This window comes from Salarias fasciatus, chromosome 1, assembly GCF_902148845.1.
Source record: "Salarias fasciatus chromosome 1, fSalaFa1.1, whole genome shotgun sequence".
Lineage (NCBI taxonomy): Eukaryota > Metazoa > Chordata > Actinopteri > Blenniiformes > Blenniidae > Salarias > Salarias fasciatus.
The window spans coordinates 22,861,770-22,885,278 of record NC_043745.1 but is presented as its reverse complement, the minus strand read 5'-3'; the positions used below and the strand labels follow the sequence as shown (position 1 = coordinate 22,885,278).

At 41.5% G+C, this 23,509-nt stretch overlaps 1 protein-coding gene across 1 annotated transcript in view; it reads right to left on the bottom strand.

The window, feature by feature from the left end:
• galnt18b (UDP-N-acetyl-alpha-D-galactosamine:polypeptide N-acetylgalactosaminyltransferase 18b) overlaps positions 1 to 21,344 on the bottom strand; it is a 91,346-nt gene extending 70,002 nt beyond the window's left edge. Inside the window, exon 1 of the mRNA XM_030089506.1 lies at positions 20,751 to 21,344. Coding sequence (XP_029945366.1) covers positions 20,751 to 20,988 — 238 coding nt within the window. The 5' untranslated portion in view covers positions 20,989 to 21,344. The remainder of the gene's footprint in view (positions 1 to 20,750) is intronic.
• Positions 21,345 to 23,509: the final 2,165 nt, after the last annotated feature.

Below are 23,509 nucleotides of genomic sequence, written 5' to 3'. Positions count from 1 at the left end.
ACTAGCTGCAATATTTTCCCTCCTCTGAAGAAATGCAGATACTACGAAGCAGTGTCGGCATTGTTTGATTTCAAGCTCTGGACATTTTGCTTCTTAGATGCATTTCTCATTCTTGCTGTTCGTTCTTTTAAATTCAGTAATTTGTGGTGCTTGTTCTAGAACCTCCAATCAGATTTCACATCCTCGGCACTGAAGCTGTGAGAGAAAAGGTTCTTCTCTTTATCTTTTTACATTTTATTTTCCAATTCTTATCTGCACCTTGCATTTAACACCATTTGTCCTTTACAGTGAGATGTTTTCTGGGAGTCTGGGGCGTGGAAAGACTCTCATCGGCCCTGGATATAAATCACAAATATTTCGGAGAGCTGAAAGCAGAAAAATAAACTGATCTGGCCCAAGGCACGGAAAAGTACAGGGTGAAGAATCGTATTAATCTCTGACAAAGGACATCTATCTTTCTGAGCCAATACCAATCATTCACTGCCAACCAAGTTTTAAAGTATAACCCATGGAATTATCAAAATAAGATCTACCATTCAGACAACTCTCCATCAAAATGATTTGCTGCTTTTGGGGAATTTTCCGAGTATATTAAAAAAAGTCGCACACAAAAAGGGCTGCACGCCCTAACAAATACAAGATAAACTGATAAATTAATTACATCTGATGACATTTGTTCCGAGAGGGAACATTAAAATACAAATAAAAATTTCATCAGAGTTTTCAAATGGAATAAAATTTTAATAAATTAAATGTTTCAGCATCCCCGAGTGACTACAGCAAAATAGGCAAGATCCCTGTGGAGCACGGCTAATAACAACTAGAAATAAAAACACAATTTTCTGCAGTGTGAGGCGGCGCCAGTCTCAGCTCAGACTGAAACGAGCTCAGCAGACACACGGATGCATGTTATCGATTGGCAGCACATGATTGGTCAAGGTTTATTCCTTCAGCGCAGTGTGTTTACACCACCATCCTGTTTGATCTGATCCTTCTGAAGTTAATTCTGAAGTGAGAAATAGTATGTTTGACGGGGCTGAATTTCACAAGCGGCGCGACATCACACGAAAAAGTTTAATTGGAAAAGTCACTCCTGAAACTAACATGATGAAACCTCCAGAAAAGACGACGTTATCGCTCAGTTATTGAAACTGCATGCTTCTAGGAAATACCAAATCTTTAAAATATACATGGATGGGTTATTAGACTGATCTCAAATCAGTGGACGACTGGAGATCTTTGCTTGTTTGTTTATTTTCTTCAGGATTGTGGCGCAGTAGCGGAGGTACCGTCTCAGATGTAATCTTTGTGAAACATTTGAGACACTTCCTTCAAATGTCACTGCAGCGGAAATGTCAGGTTTTCAGCGAAGTTTTTACAATCCCGCCTTCATGTGCTACAAATTTCACAACAAACAATACAGCGGCTGTTAACAGATGTCTCATTCATGGACTCACAGCCACAAGATGAGTTAAAAAAGAAAAGAAAAAAACAATTTGTGATTGTGTGATACATGGAAAATGTCAAATTACTACACGAATAGATTTTTGAAATTGCTTTTTAAAGGCACCACAAGTAATAGTTTAGTTTTCTGTGAACCAATATCTCCTAAAAAAACAATCAGATGAATGAGACAATTGCACAGATTTGATTGGGGGGCATATGATTTGAGTCTGATCAGATAAATTTGATCCATCCATACGCACAAAACAGGAAAAAATAAACAACAAAAAACCAAAATTCAAGCCTGATCACACACAGAAACAGTAAAAATGAAAAAAACAAAACAAAAAAAAAACTGGTGCAATACAAGTTTGAACCAGAAAATGTATTGAGTCACTGGTGTCTATAAGAGGCAGGTTAGTCTCTGAATCATCGCAAATTCCAACCAAATAGAGAAAAAGTTTGAAAGCCTGCTGAAGGACAGAATGAGGCTGAAGTACCAAAATATCACCACCAATAAAGACATGATTGAGTTTTCCATGGTGGTCCTTTATTCAAATTGATGACATTGAATCACAGACAAAACTTTAGTGTCGTCATCTCATTAAAAGTAGTTTTTCTTTTGTTGTACAGTGAATCGTCGCTCTGTCATCAACTGCTGTGCTACTTGTACAACAAAAAGGTTTTTCTTGTTCAATAGAAGCTCCTCAGAGAATCGCAGTTCTTGTTTTGTAACGTTTTTATATTTTTCTAGCTATGAAAATTAATCTCGACTGCATGTACAAAAATGTCCACCTCACATAGCTCCACAAAAAGATATTTTTTAATGAATACAAAGAGTTCTAGGGACTGCGACACACCGTATTTAATATTTCACTGCTGAGTATCGTGGCAGAATCGGCCTGAGTTTTGAGCTCGTCCCTTTCTTAACCGTCGCCTGGAAATCTCCGCACCGCATTAATGAATCCTGCGCGGATTTAGACGCCAGATACAGACATCCCGTATTTCATTTCATCTTTAATTTTTGATCAGGGCCTCTGTTGACGGCTGGTGAGAAGTCCGTATCAATAATTCAGGTGACCGGTTCCTTGATTTTCCACTCAGGGGCGTTCTGAGGGAAACAAGGCACAGGTCACTTAACAGCTGGAGCGTTGTGCGATCGCTATTCAAACTGCTGCTCGTCTCCAGAGGCCCGCGCAGCGGTTTGTGTTATGATTCCTCTCAAATGAAAGAGCCGGTGAATAGTACACGGCGTCTAAAAATGTGCCGTTCGCACTCTCCAAAGCGGCTTGAATAGAAACGTGTGATGACTTCTCTGGCGTTACTGTCAGAGCTGCTATATTTGAATAAGCATATAAAGCGATAATACTTCAGTAGCCTGGATTCTGAAATAACACATTGGTAAAAAGCCCTACAGTAATCAGTCTGGGGAAATAGAGAAATGTAACTATGCCAGATCAGTTTTTCCAACCATGTAAGCAGACCTCTAATCAGATTTTTAAATGTACACTTGTTCATGAGTGTGACGGCAGCGCAGCAGGACACACAGCCTCGTGAGTCAGATCATTCCAGAAAAAATGACTCAAAAACAAAAAGTGTCCTCCAGGCATCCTGGTACGTCAGCCTCCACCACGGAACAGTCTACTCTGTGCAGAATTCAGGATCAACCAAACTGTAAATACGACTGGACTCTCTACCAGAGAATGTTTTCTAATCGCTCCATCAGCACTCTCCAATCAGAGTCATTATACTCAAAATCTGCAACTGCAAAGGCAGTTTTTGAAGAAATTTAGTGCCCTCTATCAAAACGCTGTACTAACCAGTACTGAAAAAACTGAACTCTGAGTAAAAGAATAACCCAGGAGGCATTGTCCTGCATCACAGGTATTCACAGCGTGAGCCGCTTCTCTCCTAAAACACACCTGAGAGTTTCTGTCACACCAGGGAAAGTCTCAAAAGTCAGGATGTCTTTTCCCAGCACAAATCTTTTGTCATAGTTTCTTCTGGAAAGGAACATATGGAGGGTGAACCAATTAGCCATTGAACACACATTTTCTTCTTGTATCTTTTTGAGTAGTTTAGAAAACAATTAAACGATTAAAATAAGATTTACTACAAAAGCATAACACAGCTACAACTGTGTATAAGAACATCCAAGATATTTGAAATGATGCCTCCTACTGACTATGGATCCCAACAGACAACAATTCCACCAAAACAACAGAGGACAAAATTTACAGAAAAACTTACTAGTTGGCATCAGATGAAGCCTGTGCAGCGTCAGAGTGGAGGCAGCTGCAGGAAGAGCAATGCCGTTAGGCCAACTGTCTTAAATCTTCATCATATTTATTATATGTACTAGAAAATAACCATGTCTCCAAAATAAGCAGGTGACAATAAAAACACTGCTGTTGTTTTACGATCATTTGGCAGAGGGGAAAAAGTCCATTTCACCGTAAGACAAAAGTAACAATGACAAATACGTATATTTAATATTATGGGATATTGAACAACTTGGCACTTGCATATGCCTGTTTTAAATGTTTCAGTTAGTTTTGAGGCTTTTTTAATGGCTGCTATGTTGACCAGGTGTAATTTATGTTGTAATCCAATTATTTTTATGGTCTTTCAGCACAAAATGCAGCATAATTGTGAATGATAAATTGTTACTGTTAAAAAAAAAAGGAAGATGGATGTGCTTTTTTGGAAAATATTAATATGAATGAGACGTTTTCACACCAAAAGTGAATGCAGAAAACGTCAGCCTTGAAATGAGTAACAGCAACATTATTGTGGGTGAAAATAGTGACAAGAACGTGAGAGGAAATAGATTGAGACAAATTCTGGGAAATAGAAAATGGGCTCGCAGGGTAGATTGGCTCAGACCGGTAATGGTCCAGCTCTTAAAGTTTGATCACTGACCATCCATTCCCAACATCTGCAAGCAGGCTGAAGACCTGGACAATGATCTCAATCAAGATTTCTCTCTCTCTGTTGAGAGGAGAGCAGATTTGAGGTCAGGCTGCAGAGCTGCTGGTGCAGGAGGAATAAAAGCAGGCCGAAACGCTCAGATGTTATTGTCAAACCCAGGAGCTCCAAATTCCATCAGAGGACACCCTTGGGTTTTTCCACTGTTTATTTTCCCCTTTAATGCTGTTGTTCCGCTCTAATTTACTCACGGACTAAAGTGGTCAGCTTATTTCCTCTGACCGTGCCTCGGTCTCCACTTCACACTGTTGATGAATGACTGGAATTAGGCGCGTCAGCTTTGATCACGAGGAAACAGATCATTTTAAATCACACAGACTTTGATCTGCTTTCAGAAAAGGGTCAGATGTGGTCAGTATATCACTGCCAATCTCGCCCATCAGCCAGGGTGGTCTTTGCTTCAGATATGAATTTGGCACCATCACCCCTCAGTATTCCTGAAAACAACACCCCAAATGTGCAGAGAATCTTTCGAAATGTTGATGATAAGAAAATGTAACGATAATCACTTCTGCTTTGAGTTCAACTCTCTGATTTGAGGCCATTTTTGAATGGTACGGTCTGATGGTCAACAGTTAGTGTGGACCAGTGTGATCTGCTGTTATCTTCCACAAGCCTTGCTTTCAGTTCAATCTGTGTTCTGTTATTTTTTTGCCCTTGCTTTTATTGGGGAGATTTTTTTCGGGGAAAAAAAATAAATAAATAAATAAAAGCCCAGTAAAGTGTCTTTTCTTTTTTGTGCCTCGTCAGGATTTGTTTTTCTCCCCTCGCCTCAGTTTTACAGCTTTCATGTAGGAATAAAAATGGCATCCTGTTACTTAGGGGTTGTGAAATTTAACAGCATCCAAAATCATGGACTGAGGACTTAGTGTTGCTACGCGCCGCACAGAACCAATGAAAAGTGTGTTCGCTGCGTGAAAGCTAAACAATAGACTTGCTATACTGGCTGCACTCTGTTCTGCTACTTGTCATGTTTTGAGGGGAGGTGAAAGATCAATAAATCAGATGTTGCAGTGATTGGCTGGAAAGAAAGAAAAAAAAAAAAAAACGTCCAGGCTGTGTGGAGCTTTGATTATACTCCGTACGGAACAATTTTCTGCTGCACGGCGGAAGGATGCGACACAGTCTGAATAACCATGCATTTCTGATCTGTTGATGAATGAAGGTGAGACAGAGGTCACAAAAACAACAAAGATTACAAAATGGAAAAAAAAAAAAAGAAAGAAAGAATCTGAGGGGCTGCACATCCCAAAGGAAAGAGGACAAAAAGATTGATGCAGTGATTCAGCGGTTTCATACAAACGTTTGATTAGTGAAAGCTGCCGTCAACAATAAACAAAAGATGATAAAAACACAAGGGAGGAAGTGAAAGAAAGTAGGAATAAACATCACATCAAGATGAATAAATGTTATAATCACAGGTGTCATTAACCTCAGATACTTAAAACCTTCACAGTCCAGATATAAACATGAACTGTCAGGCCCGCGGAGAGGAAAACAGCCTCAGGCTGTCTTTCTTTTGCAAAACCAGCTGGATAAATGTGTGGCACCTTTCACATCCTCTATTCAGGGTGAAGAAAAGCCCCATATTGAGGTTTGTCAAGCCTCAAGTGGGTTTCCAGTGACAAGCAAACAAGTAAAACAGCAACAATATCTCATCAGCTGTGACTCATCTGCAAACAGTTTGTTATTCAAAGGAGGAAAATCACACATTGAAGCTCCAAGTCTCCTCATGCGAGGAAGAAACTAAAGAGACACTGTTTCTTTAAAGTTAAAGAAGAGCTTTAGAAATACTCCAGACACGTTTGACCTGACACTGTTAGATACACTGTACCTGTGACAGAACTGGAACAAGGCTCATCCCACCACCGCCTGTCAGTAGACAAACACTTCAGAATATGGAGTCTTTCACAACATCTGGGAGCTCATGCGGCTGGAGAGAGTGTCATTTTGCCGCTGGTTAGCCGAACCTGTTAAACGTCCCGTATGAGGCTAGTTTGCAGTGCATGTCGTTTTAGCACATGTTGACTCACTGGCAGCTCTCACACACCAAGTGTTGTGTTTGTCCTGGATTATACAAAGAAGCGTTCACAGCCTCTTTTTCACAGCTCCAGTAATAGAGAGAGCCAATAACCAGAAAATCTTTACTCGGTTGCTCATTATTCAGTAATACGAACCGCGACACTGAGTAATGTCCAAGGTCCTGAAGGAAATAAGCAACAGTTAACACAACATTTCTCAGTTTGTTCGCTGCCCGGGTGGCAGTTCTCTCTTAAGTAACATGAAAAATTCCCTTGTTTCCCGCTGATGCAGACATTACAAACACACAAAAAAAAGTATTGCTCAGAAACAAAAGTACCACAGTGCATGGCTGCAAAATAAACACCACATATGCGAAAACTAAATGAGCAGACGAGGCAAAGGGAAGTCATTTAAGGACCTGCAAAAACACCAACAAACACACAAAGCCTCTATTGTCTTCACAACAGCTAAAAACATATCTAAATGTTTTGGAGGCTTCAGGCAGGGGATGGATGTATTGTTTCAGCGCGCCAGTAATCTGTCCCAGGAGCTATTAAACAGTGTTTCGGCGTGCGGCGCCACGGCGGTCTTGGAGAAGTCCGGCGAGTCCATGTGAGGAACCCGAGGCTGCTGATTCACACGAACTACCCGAGAAATACGGAGGTTTAGCTGCTTTGTGTTTCAGCTCAGTAATCGCAGCGGAGCAGACTTGCTCTTATGTTTCACACGTCATTTTGAAGAAGGAGAAGAAGGAAAAAAAAAAAAGCTTCACGTCCGTGTCTGTCGTCGCACTATCACGAGTCATGACTCTGCTGCCGGGTGTATAGGTTGAGCATTAATTCTACCCACAATACAATGAGATATATAATTAGCTCCGAAACTCTGCGCTTTGTTGGGGGGGAAAAAAAAGTGAAGCAGCCGAGCCCTTATCGCCACGCAGCAGATGCCCCAGAAAAGCACACAACAGGGGAGTTTTTGCACAGTGCCGGGTTGCACCTCAGGCCAGGCTCAGTGAACGGCTGCCGGCTTGTTGCTGATGGCAGCCGCTGCCCTCTGAGACAGGCTGACAAAACGCCGCACCCGTCCTATCATGTCGAGTCAGAAGATCAAAAGCCTTCCAGAGCGCCGCCCTCTGAAAAAGGTTAACAGTTATTGCTTAATGTCAGCAGACACACCTCGTCTGTAAGTCCTCAGATTCTCTGGGATTCAGTGGAAAAAGTTGTAATATCTTCCATTTCTTGCATTTTTGCGAAAATGTGCAGATGCAACATATGACAAGTTAAACTGTGATCACGGTTTAAGGCTGAATTCACAAACCTTCCACTTCTCCTTTTTTTAACTGCAGCCCAGAGCAGATCCTTCATACAAGTACAGATGGCAACCAAACATGCCGTAAAGAAACAACTCTGTGGCTGTGATGCACCAACTGTTGTTCTCCTCAGTGTACAACTCAGAAGAGACGTGCCCGTGCAAATATCAACCAAGTTCCCGGGTATTATCTTTTGGGAGAATATGTAATGACTTCATTTCTGCACCGAATTACCTCCTTAAAAGAATTGGGTCTATTTTTATGCAAAGCATTTGCATTCAAGAGGCATTTGTGAATATTTTATAGCTTTGCACTTGCACCAGGAAGCGGCTCAGACATGCTGGGGATGCCGGTGCAGCGCTTTAGGCATCAGTGTGACCAAAATCTGTTACATGCTCATGTTATTGTTAATGAAATGCAAAGAGGGATTCAGTAGCTGTACAAACAGAGGCATGTGTGCTCTTTTTTCTCCTTTTTTTTTTTTTTTCAATGCAGCCTTTCTATTCCACCGTTTCCCCCTGTTATATTTATTTCATGCATTCAGTTTCATGACTGTGAATCCCGTCTTTGGGAACTTGAAGTAAACACACTTTTGTTTACTGTGGGATCAATTATTAATATGTTACTAAATTTTTATTTGTATTCTCTGCATCAGGGCGTCAGAGTTTAGATGACAGAGCTGAATTTCTGCAGGTATGCAGTTTTCTTTAGAATATGGCTGCTTCAGGGAAACAGTCATTTTGAGGAGCCACTTCAACAACAACAACAAAAAAAATCACTTGGTTTTATTGTTATCATACTTAGCATTTGCTTTTGAGAAGTTCTCACACAAAAGCCTCATGCACAGCAAAGACTTTATGTTTCTTATTTATTCAAGGAATCTTGTGAACTCTGAATATACAGCAGTTTGACTTTATTTACAGAGCATAATGGCACTGATCATTCACCTGTGTGGCTTCAATAATGTGAAAATTCTCTGCAGTTCGCATAAAAAACTGTGTCAATAGTTCAATGAATCCTTCAATAAGTGATTATTTTCGTTAGATGAAAACCATGTGGCCAATATAACACCAGATAATGCTTTAAGCTGTCAGCAACTCGGTGCAACATCTTCATAAAAATCTTTCTGTTCACAGACGTTGACCCAAAAAAACAAGTATACAAAATGTTACCATCAGAAAAGACTAATAACAAACAGGAAATCTTAACAACAGAGGCAAAAACCTAATCATTCTGAAGATTTTTTTTTTCATCACGTGTGATGTGCATGATGTACAAGTTACAAAACTGCTAAGAATTTCATTTGTCTGCAGATTTAATGTTTGATGAATCGTTTGGATCAGATCTGTTCACCACAGTGAGCAAGTTTCTCTCAGCTGAAGGAAAACACGACTGGCTTTCAGATCGTTCACTTTGGTATGAACATGAGAAATGTGGCATTCCACGTGCCAGAAATAGCAGACAAGACAGGAGAACTTCTTTTCACCACTTCCAGGTACTAAAATGATCTTCTCAGAGCTTTCATCCAGAGCCTTAAATGTCATCCAGAGTGATGTGTGGTAAAGGTTGAGTGGTTGACAACTTGGGAATAAAAGACACCTTTATAACGTCTCTATTTCATGAACATGACAGGAAGTTTTTGTCGCTGATTTATACCTCAATGGAGCAATAAAAACTTCAGAACATCGTTCTGGATCTGTCTTTGAATGCTTATTTAAGGACGACCAGACGTGCAGCAGGGCTAAAGGAAAAACCGACTGCAGATGCATCGCTACAGAAAAACCTTTCTGATGGGATATTCTCCTAAGCGTCAGATTTTATTTGCATATTAATAGTCCTACATGCATTAGCTTTTATTGAATGTATGGCAACAGATGAGGATTAAACTCTCCTCTTGATATGCAGTCCATATCGACAAGTTATTGTCATGCAATATGCATGAAAAACATTTGAACCTGTTTTATTAAGAGAAAATGACAGATCATCAGAGGTTTATAGTGATTTAAGAAAAAAACATACAGCAGACCATTCGCTCAGAATTGCTTATGTTTGCCTTCTCCTCAAGAATATTTCACGGAGGAATTAAAATGATAGAGGCTGACTTGTGTTTGAAGCAAATTGTGTAGATTACATGTCGAACCTCATGGTCTTTGTACAAACGAGACGTCTGTAGCAAAGAAGACAACTGTACTACATCTGTGAGATGTTTTTTTGCTTCAGTGCTCCTGACTGAAATGAATGGGTCATTATTAAGCTCTGCTTGTTAATGACCCATTCATCTGAATCGGACGTGCTGGAGCAGGGAGACATCTGAAGCGCGTGAGGCACTGGGTCTCCAGGTGGATAAATACTCAAGCATGCAAGTTCAAAATCCACAGAAGAGATAAACTTTAAGAGCGCACACCGACTGCCGCAGTTCAGACAACACAAGACTCACAGGCTCAAGCAGCTCACCCTTTATTTAAGGTGATGCATCCAGAAGCAGAGGGGATTGGGTGAGGGGCGAAGTCAGCAAGCAGGCAAAAGTATCAGGTGACCGAAGGCAGAAAGGGGGAAGGCAAGAGGCAGAGCAGAACACAGGCTGGAGCCCAGAGAAAGAGGGAGAGCGGCTTGAGAGCTGCAAGCCGGTAAAGCACAATAGACAATCTGGCAGAGGGCAAGTGGAAGTGGACCAGGACTCTGAGAGCTAATGAGGGAAAAGAGAACAGGTGATCAGGAGAGGAGGGAGGGGTCGGGGTTACTGAGGGGCAGATTGGAGCTTCTGGACCTGAAAAAACACCGCAGTTTGTGAAGGAACGAAAAAGACGTGAGGGGGGAAAAAAAAAAAAAGCCCTGAATAACTGAATGCAAAATTAATGAACCGGGGCAAAAAAACATCAGATCAGGGTGGAGTGATTAGAAGACTGATTTTTGAGGGTTTTTGTTCTTTTCTTTTTCAAATGGAAACATGAAACAAACGTGAATGTATATATTTTCAAACAAACTTTGTAATTCAGTCACAAGATATTAATTGGCTCCAAGTAGAAATATAAAAGCTATAATGCTGCTCAACTACCAAAAAAAAAAAAAAAACAAATCATCATTCAGTTCACTCGTATAGAGAAATCCTAACAAGGCTTAGATTTGAAGTGCTTTTATAGATACAATCACGGCAAGAGAGCTGTCGAATTGCTATGTTTTTAATGGAAGCAAAGATAAAACTCTGATTTTTTGAATTACTGTAATTTAATGTTCTCTGGCTGTGAATGGTGTGACATTTCTGTGGCACTAACTGCAGCTTTTTCTGTGTGTGTGATGGATAAATTAGAAGTGAAGGCTGGGAAAATGTGTTTTGATGGAAGATCTCAATTACAGCTTGGTATGATGAATCTCATTTCGAAGCTACAGTAATTCACTTCTTTCTTGTGGAGCGTCATCCAGTAATCCATCTCCACCATCGCCATCACCGCAGCTGACCCAATAAAGACAAATCGAACCCCGACAGAAGAAGTCCACCGTCTTGCAGACAGACCAGCTAAGTGGCAGAAATGCATCTCTTCAGTCAATGCGTGAAAATGACGGTTCCCTCAAACACAGCTGGGGAGTTTAGTTGAAAGAGCTTCGTTCCGTTTGCTGAAAGTTTCAGTCGAATGGTGAGCAGGCTGGCTTTGTGTACCGACTGCACATATGCACTCCGCATTACACATTTACCGTGCCGCAGGTCCACATGGTACATGACAGCAGACCCGAGCAGCTGGCAGTCGAGGCACTGGCATGGGAACACAAAGCACCAGACTGACACTGAATGCACCACCAGCAGCGCAAGACTGTTTTCTCCATGATCGACCTCGCTTTCATCGGAACATGAGGAAATTAAAATCTTCACTGATCAGCAGAAAAATTCATCTTTAACACTAATAATAAGAAAAACAAACATCATCTCACTGAGAACAAGAACTTATATTTTTAATATGCATTGCGTGGCAGTTTACGGTGAATTAGCGTGTCGTTTTGGCTGTTTGTTAAATTTATCTTTCTAAAATGACCATCTGTACAGCGCGAATTAGATTATTTTTTTCAAATAAAATTGAAGCTACTGGCTAAAAATCTGATGTTTTTCTCAATGAAAACTCAGTCTGAATGGCGAGATAGCACATTATCCCCCAATGGCCTTTAATGAATCATAATTTTTCAACAGACGAGGTTTTCCAACCCAAATCCAGTTTTTATGCCACAATGTAACTTGACAGATCTCCTTCCTCGCCAGTGTTGCTCCAGCTTTGAACGACTTGTTCACAACAGTGTCCAGCACATGCAGCATCCTCAGTCTGATCTGACCGGCTGAGTCAGAGAGTCTGCAGATCGGATCCAATATGTTCCTCCTGTTTTTGGGGTTTACTGTTGCTGGCAGCGTGCAGGACTCTGGAGGAGTTGAATATAAAATGACTCCACTTTTTCAGACCTATTAACATGAAAAATCCAGTTTTGTACTCAGATTTGACATCACCTTCCCCAACATGCTGCATCAAGTTTGCTTCTTCACATGCATCTCGCTTTAAGGCTTACCATTTCAGGATCACTGTTGCAACAACACATCGTCAGTAGGGTAAAGCTAACCTGTCTCATGGCAGCCTAACCCCCAGCTCATGTTCCCTGTTCACAATGGAGTCTGACCAACTATGCAAAAACATTATAGATCATAGCAAAAAACTGGAATTATACATTACAACCTGATTATACCCTCAGAATTTCTGACTATATGGCCCAACAAGGTATAGCATTTCAACCTTAAATGCCATGAATTGCCATTATCACTGTTTTCTTATAGTAAAATAAAATTATTGTTATTTTTTTTTTTAATTCACTCATCCATTTTACACTAACTGTTTGTTGGAAGACTTTGTAAAATGGACATCAGAGAGATTTGATCCCATATAGCGGCTGGCTAATGAAACAAGAGAAGGACGGAGCATGCTGACTTTCAAAAGCCATTAGAGCTGAATGAAACATATCAAATATCCGGGTTTGTTATTTGATGCTGGCACTGCTGCTGGTGCAGTAGAAACACTCCACAAATGTGCACGGACATCTCAAGGGAAAAAAAAAAATGGGCATGAAATAAGTTCTCAATGAAACATTTGACCATTTTACAGGAAAAGCATTTCCTGTCCAATCCTAAAGTAACTTCAGAAATTTGAAAGTGCTGACTGAGATCAGGCTGTTCCAGGTTCAAGTTCAGCAAAGATGAAACTGCGTAAGAGAATGCCAGATCACACTTGGTCAAAGAGTAGATGAAAATGTTTTGTACATAATGTCATGGGCGTGCTTCAACCGCAGCACACTTTCCTCATTTAGCTCCATTAATTATGAAAAAGTGCAGAGGAGGGGAAAAAACCCACAGCTGACAACGCCTGAAAGCATGTAGTGACAAAGTATTTTGCTTCAGCATGCCTTTGCAGCTCAAAGGTGTAAAACCGTCACAGTGAGTTAGCAGACACCGGTGATGAGGGGCAGTCTGGACCATTGTTTTTTAAACTTTTTTTCCCTCCCTCGGTCCCTCTAAAAATGGCTGTGGACCCTAACCTGATCTCTGGTTTGAAGCCAAAGTGTGGCGGGCCCGGCACATTCGTCAGCGGCAAATTCTTCAGTCAGCCCTGTGGCCCTGGACCTCCACCCCAGCATGAGAACCCTCTGTCTAGACCAGGAGTGTCAAACATACACTCCACTGTGGATCACCACAAGGTTCAACCCAGCCCGTGAGACGACGCTGCAGTGATTAAAAATCACAACAAAAACAATCTTTAATGAAACTTTCTTTACACTAAAAACAAAGATCAACAGTTTAAACTGTTACTTACAGGTTATTTTACTGATCTGACCCAATTCAGCTCAAACATGATGTGGGACCTCTTGTCTCATACACACCGCCCATCCAGATCCAGATGGTATTCTGTTTGTTTGTTATTTGTTAGTGCATTTATTCATTCATTCAATTTATCCAAAGTAACATATTGTACCTAAAACAACCTTTCTCCTGAGTGGCTTGAGATCCACAAATATAGCCACCATATTTCACATCATTTAGTTTCCATCAGTGGGTTCAATGGGAATGCTTTTTCAGCTGCACTCAATTTTGTTTTGGCTCTGAGCATTTTGTGAACGCTATAACACAATGCTATTTTTTTCTTGTTGTTCTTTTTTTTTTCTTTTTTTCTTTTTGCTGGTGAAGTATTATGTTTTTCACAGAACATGCTGCATTTAATAAGCCGAATTAGAATATGTATATGAATGCAATTTTCATGAAGCTGGTTTTGGAGAGTTGAGTAATTAGCATGCTAATGACTCAGATATCGTTCCCAGGAAAAACAGAAAAAGTTGACTTTAATAGGAAGTGTGTGTCTGCTGAGTGCAGACACTTTTTGTTTTGACAACAGGATGTCAGTCAACAAATCCCCGGAACATCTTTTGTTCTGGAGACTGTCTGCTGCATACTGATCGAAAAAATAGTCCGTCTATTATGAAAAAAGTCATTATGTTAGTTTATATAAGTTCCTATCAATAAATCACAGCACATGATTGCGCAGATAAAACCAACAAGAACACATTCACACCATTTGCAATAGGGAATTGATCAATTTAATATGCATTGTCAAGGGATGGCCTTTGAATTTACACTCTTGTAGGAAGGTTTTATTCGGTCTAATTTTGTCTCTTCACAACAATTTAGCCCGCTGGAGTCATAATAATTAATTGTTTTTATTACCGAACATCCTCCAGTGCATTCCCAACCCCGTATTTCAATAAATTCTCTATTTATTGGAATCACCACCCAGAATATTCCTGTGCTTTATATCCCTGCTCCTCGCCCCACAATCTCTCCCTCACACACGCCGTCTCCGGCTCTGCCTACAGGCTGCAGACACAGTAAGCACTGACAGATGAATCTGGCTCATAATAAATCTCCAGCAAAATGTTTATAGCCGGAGTTGCATTACTTCTGTACGGAGGACGGTAATGCTCCGCGCAGCGAAGTTGTACAGTAAAAATTCTCTTTGCTCTATTTCAACAGATGCTCAGGTCCAGGAAGCGGTAAAACTGCACAACGATCGATTCACAAAAACCTTTAAGGGGCTTGAGCTATTATAAGCACTCATATTTTCAACTCTCTGCCTCTCTTAATGTGACCTACATGACTGCTTATTGAATACGTTGTGAAGTTTGTAGAGAACAAAACAATTGAGTAGCTTTTTTATTTACATCATCTTTTCAGGAAAAACTCTGATCTGTGTAAGAGCGGATCAATATTACGATTTTTATCAATTTATTTCGACTTAGAATTTGTGGACTGCCACATGATAATCCTTGTGTATTAAATGTCAAGTATCCCTACAGAACTGCTGTACAAACTTAAATAATCCGAAAACATATAAACCCAAATAATGTGGATGTATTGTAAGGACACTGTGAACACAGGAGCTCAAACAGGAAGTTCATTTGGAGATGCATCCTCAGGTTGTCGGTGCAGGAAATCTGGCAAAAAATATCCATCCTAGTCTGAATACCTTAGGGCTACAACATTTTACCCTCTACTGACTGGAGGATTTCCAAACGGCGTTTTAAGACTCCTGGATGTGGCGGCGTTGCTCTGCAGCTTAGCGGGGTTATGAACTTCATTATCATGTGGTTGTTGTTGAATCATTTGCTGGTTTCAGCTCGAACCTAAATTTCATTTTCAGTCAGTGAAGGGCAATGGCGTGCTACTAAAGTCCATCAGCAGGGAGATTAGTGCTAAGGTGCAGATCCTTATGGTACCTTATGAATGGAGCAGGTACAGCAGCCTGCTGTGTGTATATTTTTTCCACAGTTTCATCATTGATAATAATAAAATCCTTGAAATCACTAAAATTATGAAGCTGATTTAGCACTTGTGGTGTTTTTCAGCAATAAAATGCATGAATCAGTTGAAAATAATGGACATTCTAAACAAATTTAATATCAGCCTATAGGTTTTCGGTCACCTTTGTTCCATCGTATCATTTGACAGTCAGCTTACAGTCAGCACTGCTCCCTCTTAGCTGAACAGTTTAAGTCTCAAATTAAAAATGCGCTAATTTATACACAATTTCTGTCAGACACGTAACCAATCAATCACAACAGAAGTCATTGCCAGGGTGACATTTCCAAACTAAGACGTCTTTGTATTTTTTTCCGTCGCTCAGAGTCTGTCCTCCCCTCCAGAGCCTCGTCTGTTGCTGCCATCCTGGTCAACACAGGAATTCCTAGAGGGAACAGTAAAGTTTCATCTCACCTCATCTCACCTGCCTCTTAATTATCCAAATTAGGCACTCAGCTTAAGCCCGCGACCACTAGTCCTCCGCAGTGTTATTGTGTTGCTCCAGAGGAAAGAAGCAAATAATGAACTGCCGAGACAAGGGGGCATCCCTGGCTCTGTTTATTAGGCATCCCCTGTCAGCACAACATGTGCTCAGACCTCCAGCATTTACATTTGCAAGTAAAATGATCACCGTAGCCTGACGCCATGCTGTCTTCTTCACGAAAAATTAAGAAAACGGGAAAAACGCCGCATTATTCTTCCGCGCCGCGGCAGCACCAATCGTGTAGCTCGTTGCGCCGCACTGCCACCTGCTGCGATAATGAGCGCTCAGAGTTTCCAAATGAAAGTCTGCTTCAGGAGGAGTTACATGATAAATTGAAAAAGGCCAACCACTGCCAGAGGTAAGCACCTCTGAAAATGTAGCCCGTGAAAAGAAAGATATTTCCGTGGTGTAGTGGAGATATATTGAAACAGATCTGTTAATTATGTGTGGTAATTTGTTTAAGTCGTAATGCATTCCATTATATCTGCAGAACGGGCGCAATATTACTGTGTACAACTTCAGGAATAACTGCAGTAAACGAGCCAACCTTCATCTCAGACTGGATGAATGGGTCCTTTGGTTTGCTTCCACACCAGGGGTATGAGAATTCACAAGTATGTGTGGGCATAGCGCGTACTTTCCAGAGCTGCATACCACAGCCTGCAGAAGCATGCACACAAACACCTGCACACATCCACGGAGGCCAGCGTAATCCCACCTCCTGTTCCACTCCCTCACTCATTTATTCCGATGCTGCAGTCAGTGCCACTCTGCAAAACTCACATCAGATAAATACCCAGATACAACTGTCTTCTGAGCGTCAACAGAAATGCTGATTCCCCAAGTTCCTCGGCTGACTTGGCGGCTGGATTTGCTCACAGCCATCGTGGGAGCTGTCACAATCATTTGAAGCTAAATCATCACCGCGTTAATCACTATCTCTCACAGGCTTTACGGTCATTCAGTCAGGCAGAACACTTCTACTGCGCAATCACAGAGGTCAAACTGAGCCATGAAACAAGCTGCCTCTTCATGCATGCCATCGTAAAAAACAAAAACCTTGACTTTGTTAAACTGGCATGTCTGTAATGGCACACATTTAGGTGAACCTCGCCGTTGTTGGGTTCTTTCTTTTTATGTGATGCTAGTTTATGTTGATTATATCAGTTGTGCAGAGCGGTGTAGTGCCGGGCAGTCTTGCTTCAGAGAGTTCAGGCAGCGCTTTTCTATACAAAGTTTAAATTTCCTCCATACCTGAGTTCTCCAGGCCTCTCCAGGAGAACGCTCCAGTGTCCAATACCATTACCACTGAAAAACAAACTTTTGACTATTTTAGCTTTACCCACATAAATTATGTGCCAAGAACTGCATTAAGCTCAGTGTTGAGTATATTGTATCTTTAGTGCATTACCTTGTTAGTCAGGATAAAAAAAAAAATACATTCTTTATTCAATAAGCATTTAATAAGATTAAAATAGCATTTATTTTGTTTAACAATTTGAAATAAGGCTTTGACACTTGCTTTTTGCATAAAAAAAGCAAAAACCATAGCAAGTAGTTTGAACAACTAATTATAGCATTGACAATTCAGTTTACACTGGATGAAATCACTCATAAAGAAATGAATCATTACAGTTTGAAAGACTGAACTAAATGAGCCTCAATTTGGGATGAAAAAGCGTAGAGTGCAGTGAGCAGGAAACCTCGTGGTGAGCATGTTTGAACCTGCTTAGTCCAACCAACCAATAAATCCATTGCAGCTGACTGTACTTCATGTATGAAAAGACTCCTGGTGATTTTTGTGCTACTGCAGTGTTGTTTTGTGCTGGAAACAAGAAACTTTACTCTATATAGTTCCACTGGTTGATCTTCTCTATCCCGTCCCGAGTCCGACGCTGACACCAGAGACGTCTGTCTTGACCGTCCGCAGTGAGTCAGCCGCAGTAAATGTTTCACTCTCACATGCAGTAATGCTCTGTGGAGCTTCGGGAGCTCCACTTGGCCGCCGGTGCACTAAAACTAAGTGCATGCACTGTTTGCGGCTGTGTGAATTGTGTACCAGGATGTGTAAATGCAGAGCCAGGACAAAGCTGAAAGAGGCGTCAGTCTGAAAATTAATTTATGGCTTGTCTTCTACAAAGATATAAGAAGAACATCAAATTTTTAAGGGATCAAAGATGCTTTAATGTCTTTCAGGTTCGTCTCAAACTGAGAGCAGTAACACCCACTTTAAAAGTCAGAATATGAATCTATTTACTTTGCAATTTGAATGCATTTGCTTCCTTTGATAATTGCAAAGCAATTTTTTAAAGAAATCAACCTATATGGCAACAGAATGAAAATATAGACTGCACTTAAATTGGCAAAACATCCATCTAAGATGTTGATGCTATACGTTCAATAATATGTTATGAATAGTCTCCTTCCAGCAATTCGACTTAATGTCCCCACGGTTTATATTGGGGGCCTGAAAACAGGTTCCCAAACGGAAGTGGGTGGGAACTCCCGAAGCAGTCTGTAATGATGCTGGGTGATTGTGCAGAAGCTGAGCACGGAATGAGCGCAGAACATGTGGAAATATTTGATATGCATGACGTTTTTAAAACTAATTAAAGAATGGCTGTCCCAGTTTTAAAGGAAGCTTGAAAAGACAATGAGCTGCAGTCAGCTGCTAAAGGAAGAGTTTCACATTTGGGAGAGACATTTATTCTCTTTGTGGAGTTCGAAGAGAGGATTGATACAAAACTAATGAACACAGTGTGGAGCTACAGACAGCAGCCAGATATCTCAGCTTAAAGGCATTAAAAGCCGGCATCTCTGGCAAAGTACAGAATCCACCGGCCAGCACCTTAAAAAGTTAGCAATTAAGATTATATACGGTGCTTGGTTTTATTTAATCTGTAAGGAATCCAAAATGTACAGACAAAATGGTATGGTTTAAACAAGGTTATATGTGGGAGTATTTTTAGACCCCTGCACAGAAACTTCTGAGGTATAACAAGTTAATTAGTGAGCCTCAGAGGTACAGCATGCAGGCTTTTCTAACCTTTAGATAGAGCCGGCCAAGTTGTTTCCCTGTTTCCTCGCTTTCCTGTGGAGCTGAGCTAAGCAGCGGCTGGCTTTAGTCTCGTAGTTACAGAAAAGAGAGGATTTCCAATCTTTTCATCAAACTTTAATGCAAGAGAGTTAATAAGCACATTCATGGGGATGTCAAACTTTTTGTTAAAGCTGGCACTTCAAAATATGTAGAAAAGGCAAATAAAGATTAAGCACCAGTGAGATGTCCCAGTTATATATGTTTGCAAGTGATCTTTTGAAGACTAAAATCTTTTTTCTTTAGTCACAGGCGAAGGCTTGCTCAAGAGGAATATCACTGAAGTCACCATGCAAACTGGCGATTTTTTAGGGGGTGCACAAATCTCGCATGAGATTATCGCTTCTGTTGGAGTAACAGAAGAAGCCGAAACATGCACCTTGCAGGTACAGGTCGCTGGGGGCGTTGCAATAAAGTTCCGCCCTGCGCATGTCGATGGGCGCCAAGCTGAAATAGAGACCTGCCTCCAGGAGGAATGTTTACCCAGGCTTAGCACAGAGCCTTATTGCTCAAAGGAGCATGAGTAGATTTCTGTCTGCAGTTCAGTTTTTGCAGCAGCCTTGTGCCATTTCAAATTGGGACCTGCCCAAAATGAGCACCCCCCACCCCACCACACCCCACCCCCCCTGTGATGACAAGAATAGCTCTTTTAAAGAAACAGAGTGGAAAGAAATTAACTGTGTGTGATCATGTGTAAAGTAACTGCACACCAGCTAGGAATCTCAGTATAAGGGATTCCTGGCATTCCGAACAGCATAAGGACAAGTCCAACGTGTTCAGGGAGCAGAGAATAAGTTTCTATCAAATTATTCGTCCATCTCACTCAGATGAGGTATCTACAGGGAGAGGAAATCAGAAAATTGCCTTTGCAAGCTTCTAAAACGTTCTGCTGCTGTAAATCCATGAATCTGTGGAGATAACATTCTACTTCATTCTGATTTCTTAGCAGCCAGTAGGGAACCTTTGGTCTCAAAGGGGGTCATTATGTCATGTTGCTGCACATTTTCAAGATAAATAAAGGTTGGGCCATAGCATGAGGCCGTTTTTTTTTTCTTTTTCCAGAAATACAGAGAATAGTGTGTAGGTTTCAGTGCAACCAAGCTGACCAGCATATGTTTAACACACTAATAAATGAGAACAGATCACTTAATTGTGTGACTGAGAAGAGAAACGCTCACCAGAATGTATTATATCTGATTACAGCAGACCAGCAGCCTGCTTATGGCTCACTGTTTGACTCCTGTAATGTCAGGTTACTGCCTCACTGTACTGAGCCTGGGGGGACACGCAGCGTGTCTTCCCGTGCTTTGTCTTCCCTCACACACCCTCTAAATAACCCGATCTCCAGCAGGAAAAAAAAATAACAAGTTCGTGCAGCTGTTCCCATTTGCAGCACACATTGCAACACTATGCACCTTGCACATGCAGCACGCTGCTCAAAGCTAAAACTTTCCAAAACAACGATCAGACAGTTGTATGTGGAATTATGTGGGTTTTTTTTCTTACAGCATTAAGTTAATGGCAGCAGAGGTTGTACCTTGTATGTGCTGGTTGACCACGTTCTCCAGCCGATCGAGCCTCTCCATGATCCGGAGAGTGTCACCCCTCTTGTCGCCTTCCAACTTTCCCTCCGGCAGAGGCATCGGGACCTTGATGTAAATGTTGGCGATGTAGTTCGTGACCCATCCGACGTAGAGCAGGCACACGATGTTGGTCATGCCGCTCAGGATTACGCATGTGGACACCAAAGTTTTGGTTCTCCTGGTACAAGCCATGCCGACATCCCTCCATACAGCCTGCAGGATCCCGTCAAACAGGAGCGCGTGGCGATCGTCGCCCGCAAAATAATAATAACGATAAAAGGAAAAGAAGAAAAAAACACGCAGTAATGTTATTTCCAGTGACTGCGCAGCGACGCGAAATCCAGAGCGCGCAGAGTTACGCTTCAAAATAGTTTCAGAGAGATACGGGCGATTGTCAAATATCTACAGGTGAAGCCTCCCTCTCTCTCTTTCCCTCTCTCTCCATTGTGAACCTCCGGCGGCTCCGGTTGCATTTGAGGCTTGTGGGAGCGGGAGAGGAACCGAGCATCCCGCCGCAGCCAATGGGAGGGACGCTGAGGACCGACGGGCTCCGCGCGGCGCCGCACGCGTCCCCGCTGCGCGCTGGATCACCGTGAAAGCGGATCTCTGAGGAGCGGACTGCCTCCACACTCCGGGACACTGCCTTACCGCCTGCTCCCCTTCACCTCCACTGACAAGCCGCACCGCCCCGTCATTTAGCTGCGTGTCTGTTCCGGCTGTCTGGTTTCTTCTTCCATCCAAAGTGAAGCTTTTTTTTTTTTTTTTGCCGAATCTTCTCGAGTGTTTGGAGATGTTTTAATGTTTCCTGCGTGAGTAGATGATGCTTTGAGCGCAAGGAAAATATTTTTATGTAAAGGAGCTTGAAGGAGTAATTGTACTTTCTGCAATACTGAATCAAACCACGAGATAGAGACAGCGGGCGGGTGGAGTCTGCTCCACCTCTGTCAGATTCCTTCACAGGAAAACCAGGTCCAAACCTGAGGGATCCTAAAATACAAATGTTCATTTTGGGGCCCCTTCTCAACACCTAGAGCTCATCTGAGTTTGACCATTAAGAAAATGAATCATTAGTTGTGTTATTTTTGCTTCATTTTCAAAGCGCTCGGGTGGCATTTTCTGAAAGTGTTCTGGAAACGTAAAAATACAACAGCAGAAATTGCATCCTGTGATCCAGGAGTCATGTTTAAAGGCTTTTATTTTGGGAACCAGTATAATGGAAGCAGAAGGGCTTCGTTCCCTCCTTGCACTGCTTTAATTGTGTTGTGCTGAACAAATAAGCTAAACTAAACTAAGTGCGAATGTGCCATAAATGAGCACACATCAACCACAAAATTAAATCAACAACTTGATATTCATGATACTTGGACACATTTTTGAATAGGTAGGAAAACTGACAAACATAACATTGATTTATTTAAACAAAGTAAATAAATACAATTTTTATTTAAACCTACACTAAGGAACTTTTAAACCATAATAAAACATTTTAATATCTTTTGTGATGATACATCGACTTGCAACTAGCTGAATGACCCCTCTGTCACGGGCTGAGGGCGTCAGTATTGCTTTCACTTGGACTAAGCGACTGTGAGGAGGGTGGTAGGAACCCTGCACACTAAAAACTCCATATGTGCAGACTGCTTTGCGGCATGCGTCACATCATGATATAACATTGTTTAGCCAACAGATTCATTACCTCGTCGCTATCCGTCCTTCACACAGCCACTGGAAACAAATGTAGGCGAGTTCAGTCCGACAGCATGCCACCGGGAGCAGCATTTTACAACGTCACGCGCTAGTCCTCATGGGAACTGTAGTATTCCTTCAGGCAAAACACTACCGCTTTTGTCCACTGGCGCCGCCAAAATCAACGAAAACTGAAAGTTCCTTAGTGTTGCTTTAAGTTTTAACATTAAATATACAAATAAAGTACTGAAATCCTGACATTAGGGCAGAAATCTGAAATGACACCATGGGTAAAACAACGAAAAGAATACTTGGAATTCTCAGCATCGGCTTCAGACTCTGGGCTATTCTTCAGAAAAACTAATGTACATCTGCATTACTTGGACATTATGATCACCGCTTCCTCTCAATTGCCTCAATGTTCTCACAATCTTTCAAGCTTTCCTGGAGGCAAAAGCAGCAATGACGTCCTTGTAATCTATCTCTTGGCCAGCTTTGTTATTAATGCTGACAACTGCACGTCTGATGAGTCTTTCCTGGGCAATTGATGATCTCAGGTAGTTTTTTTTTTAAATTCTTATTCTTATTCTTATTCTTATTCTTATTCTTATTCTTATTCTTATTCTTATTAATTAGAACTTGTAAAAGCTCCCCTCAGCAGAAACAACCAATGCAGGCAGACTGACTGCAGGAAATTCTGAGAGCAACTCAAAGATTTGGATAAAGTTCACATATATCTCATTTCCTGAGAGGTGAGTTAATAGTTGAAATGTAGACAATCTGGCTTTGGGAGGTTCTGGAAGTGTTACACCCAGTGCCCCTGTGGCCAGAGGGGGGCGCTCAGGGCTGATTCTGTGTTTGTTAGCTCCTTTAGTTCTCCTGCCTAGTCACCTGCCTGCTCCTCTTGATCTCCTGTCTAGTCACTGCTGCCTCTTTACCGCCCTAATATACGACACCTGTGTTCCCATCTATTTAAGTCCTGTTTCCCTTGTGTGTCTTGTCGGCTCCTTGTGGGTCTGTCCACGTG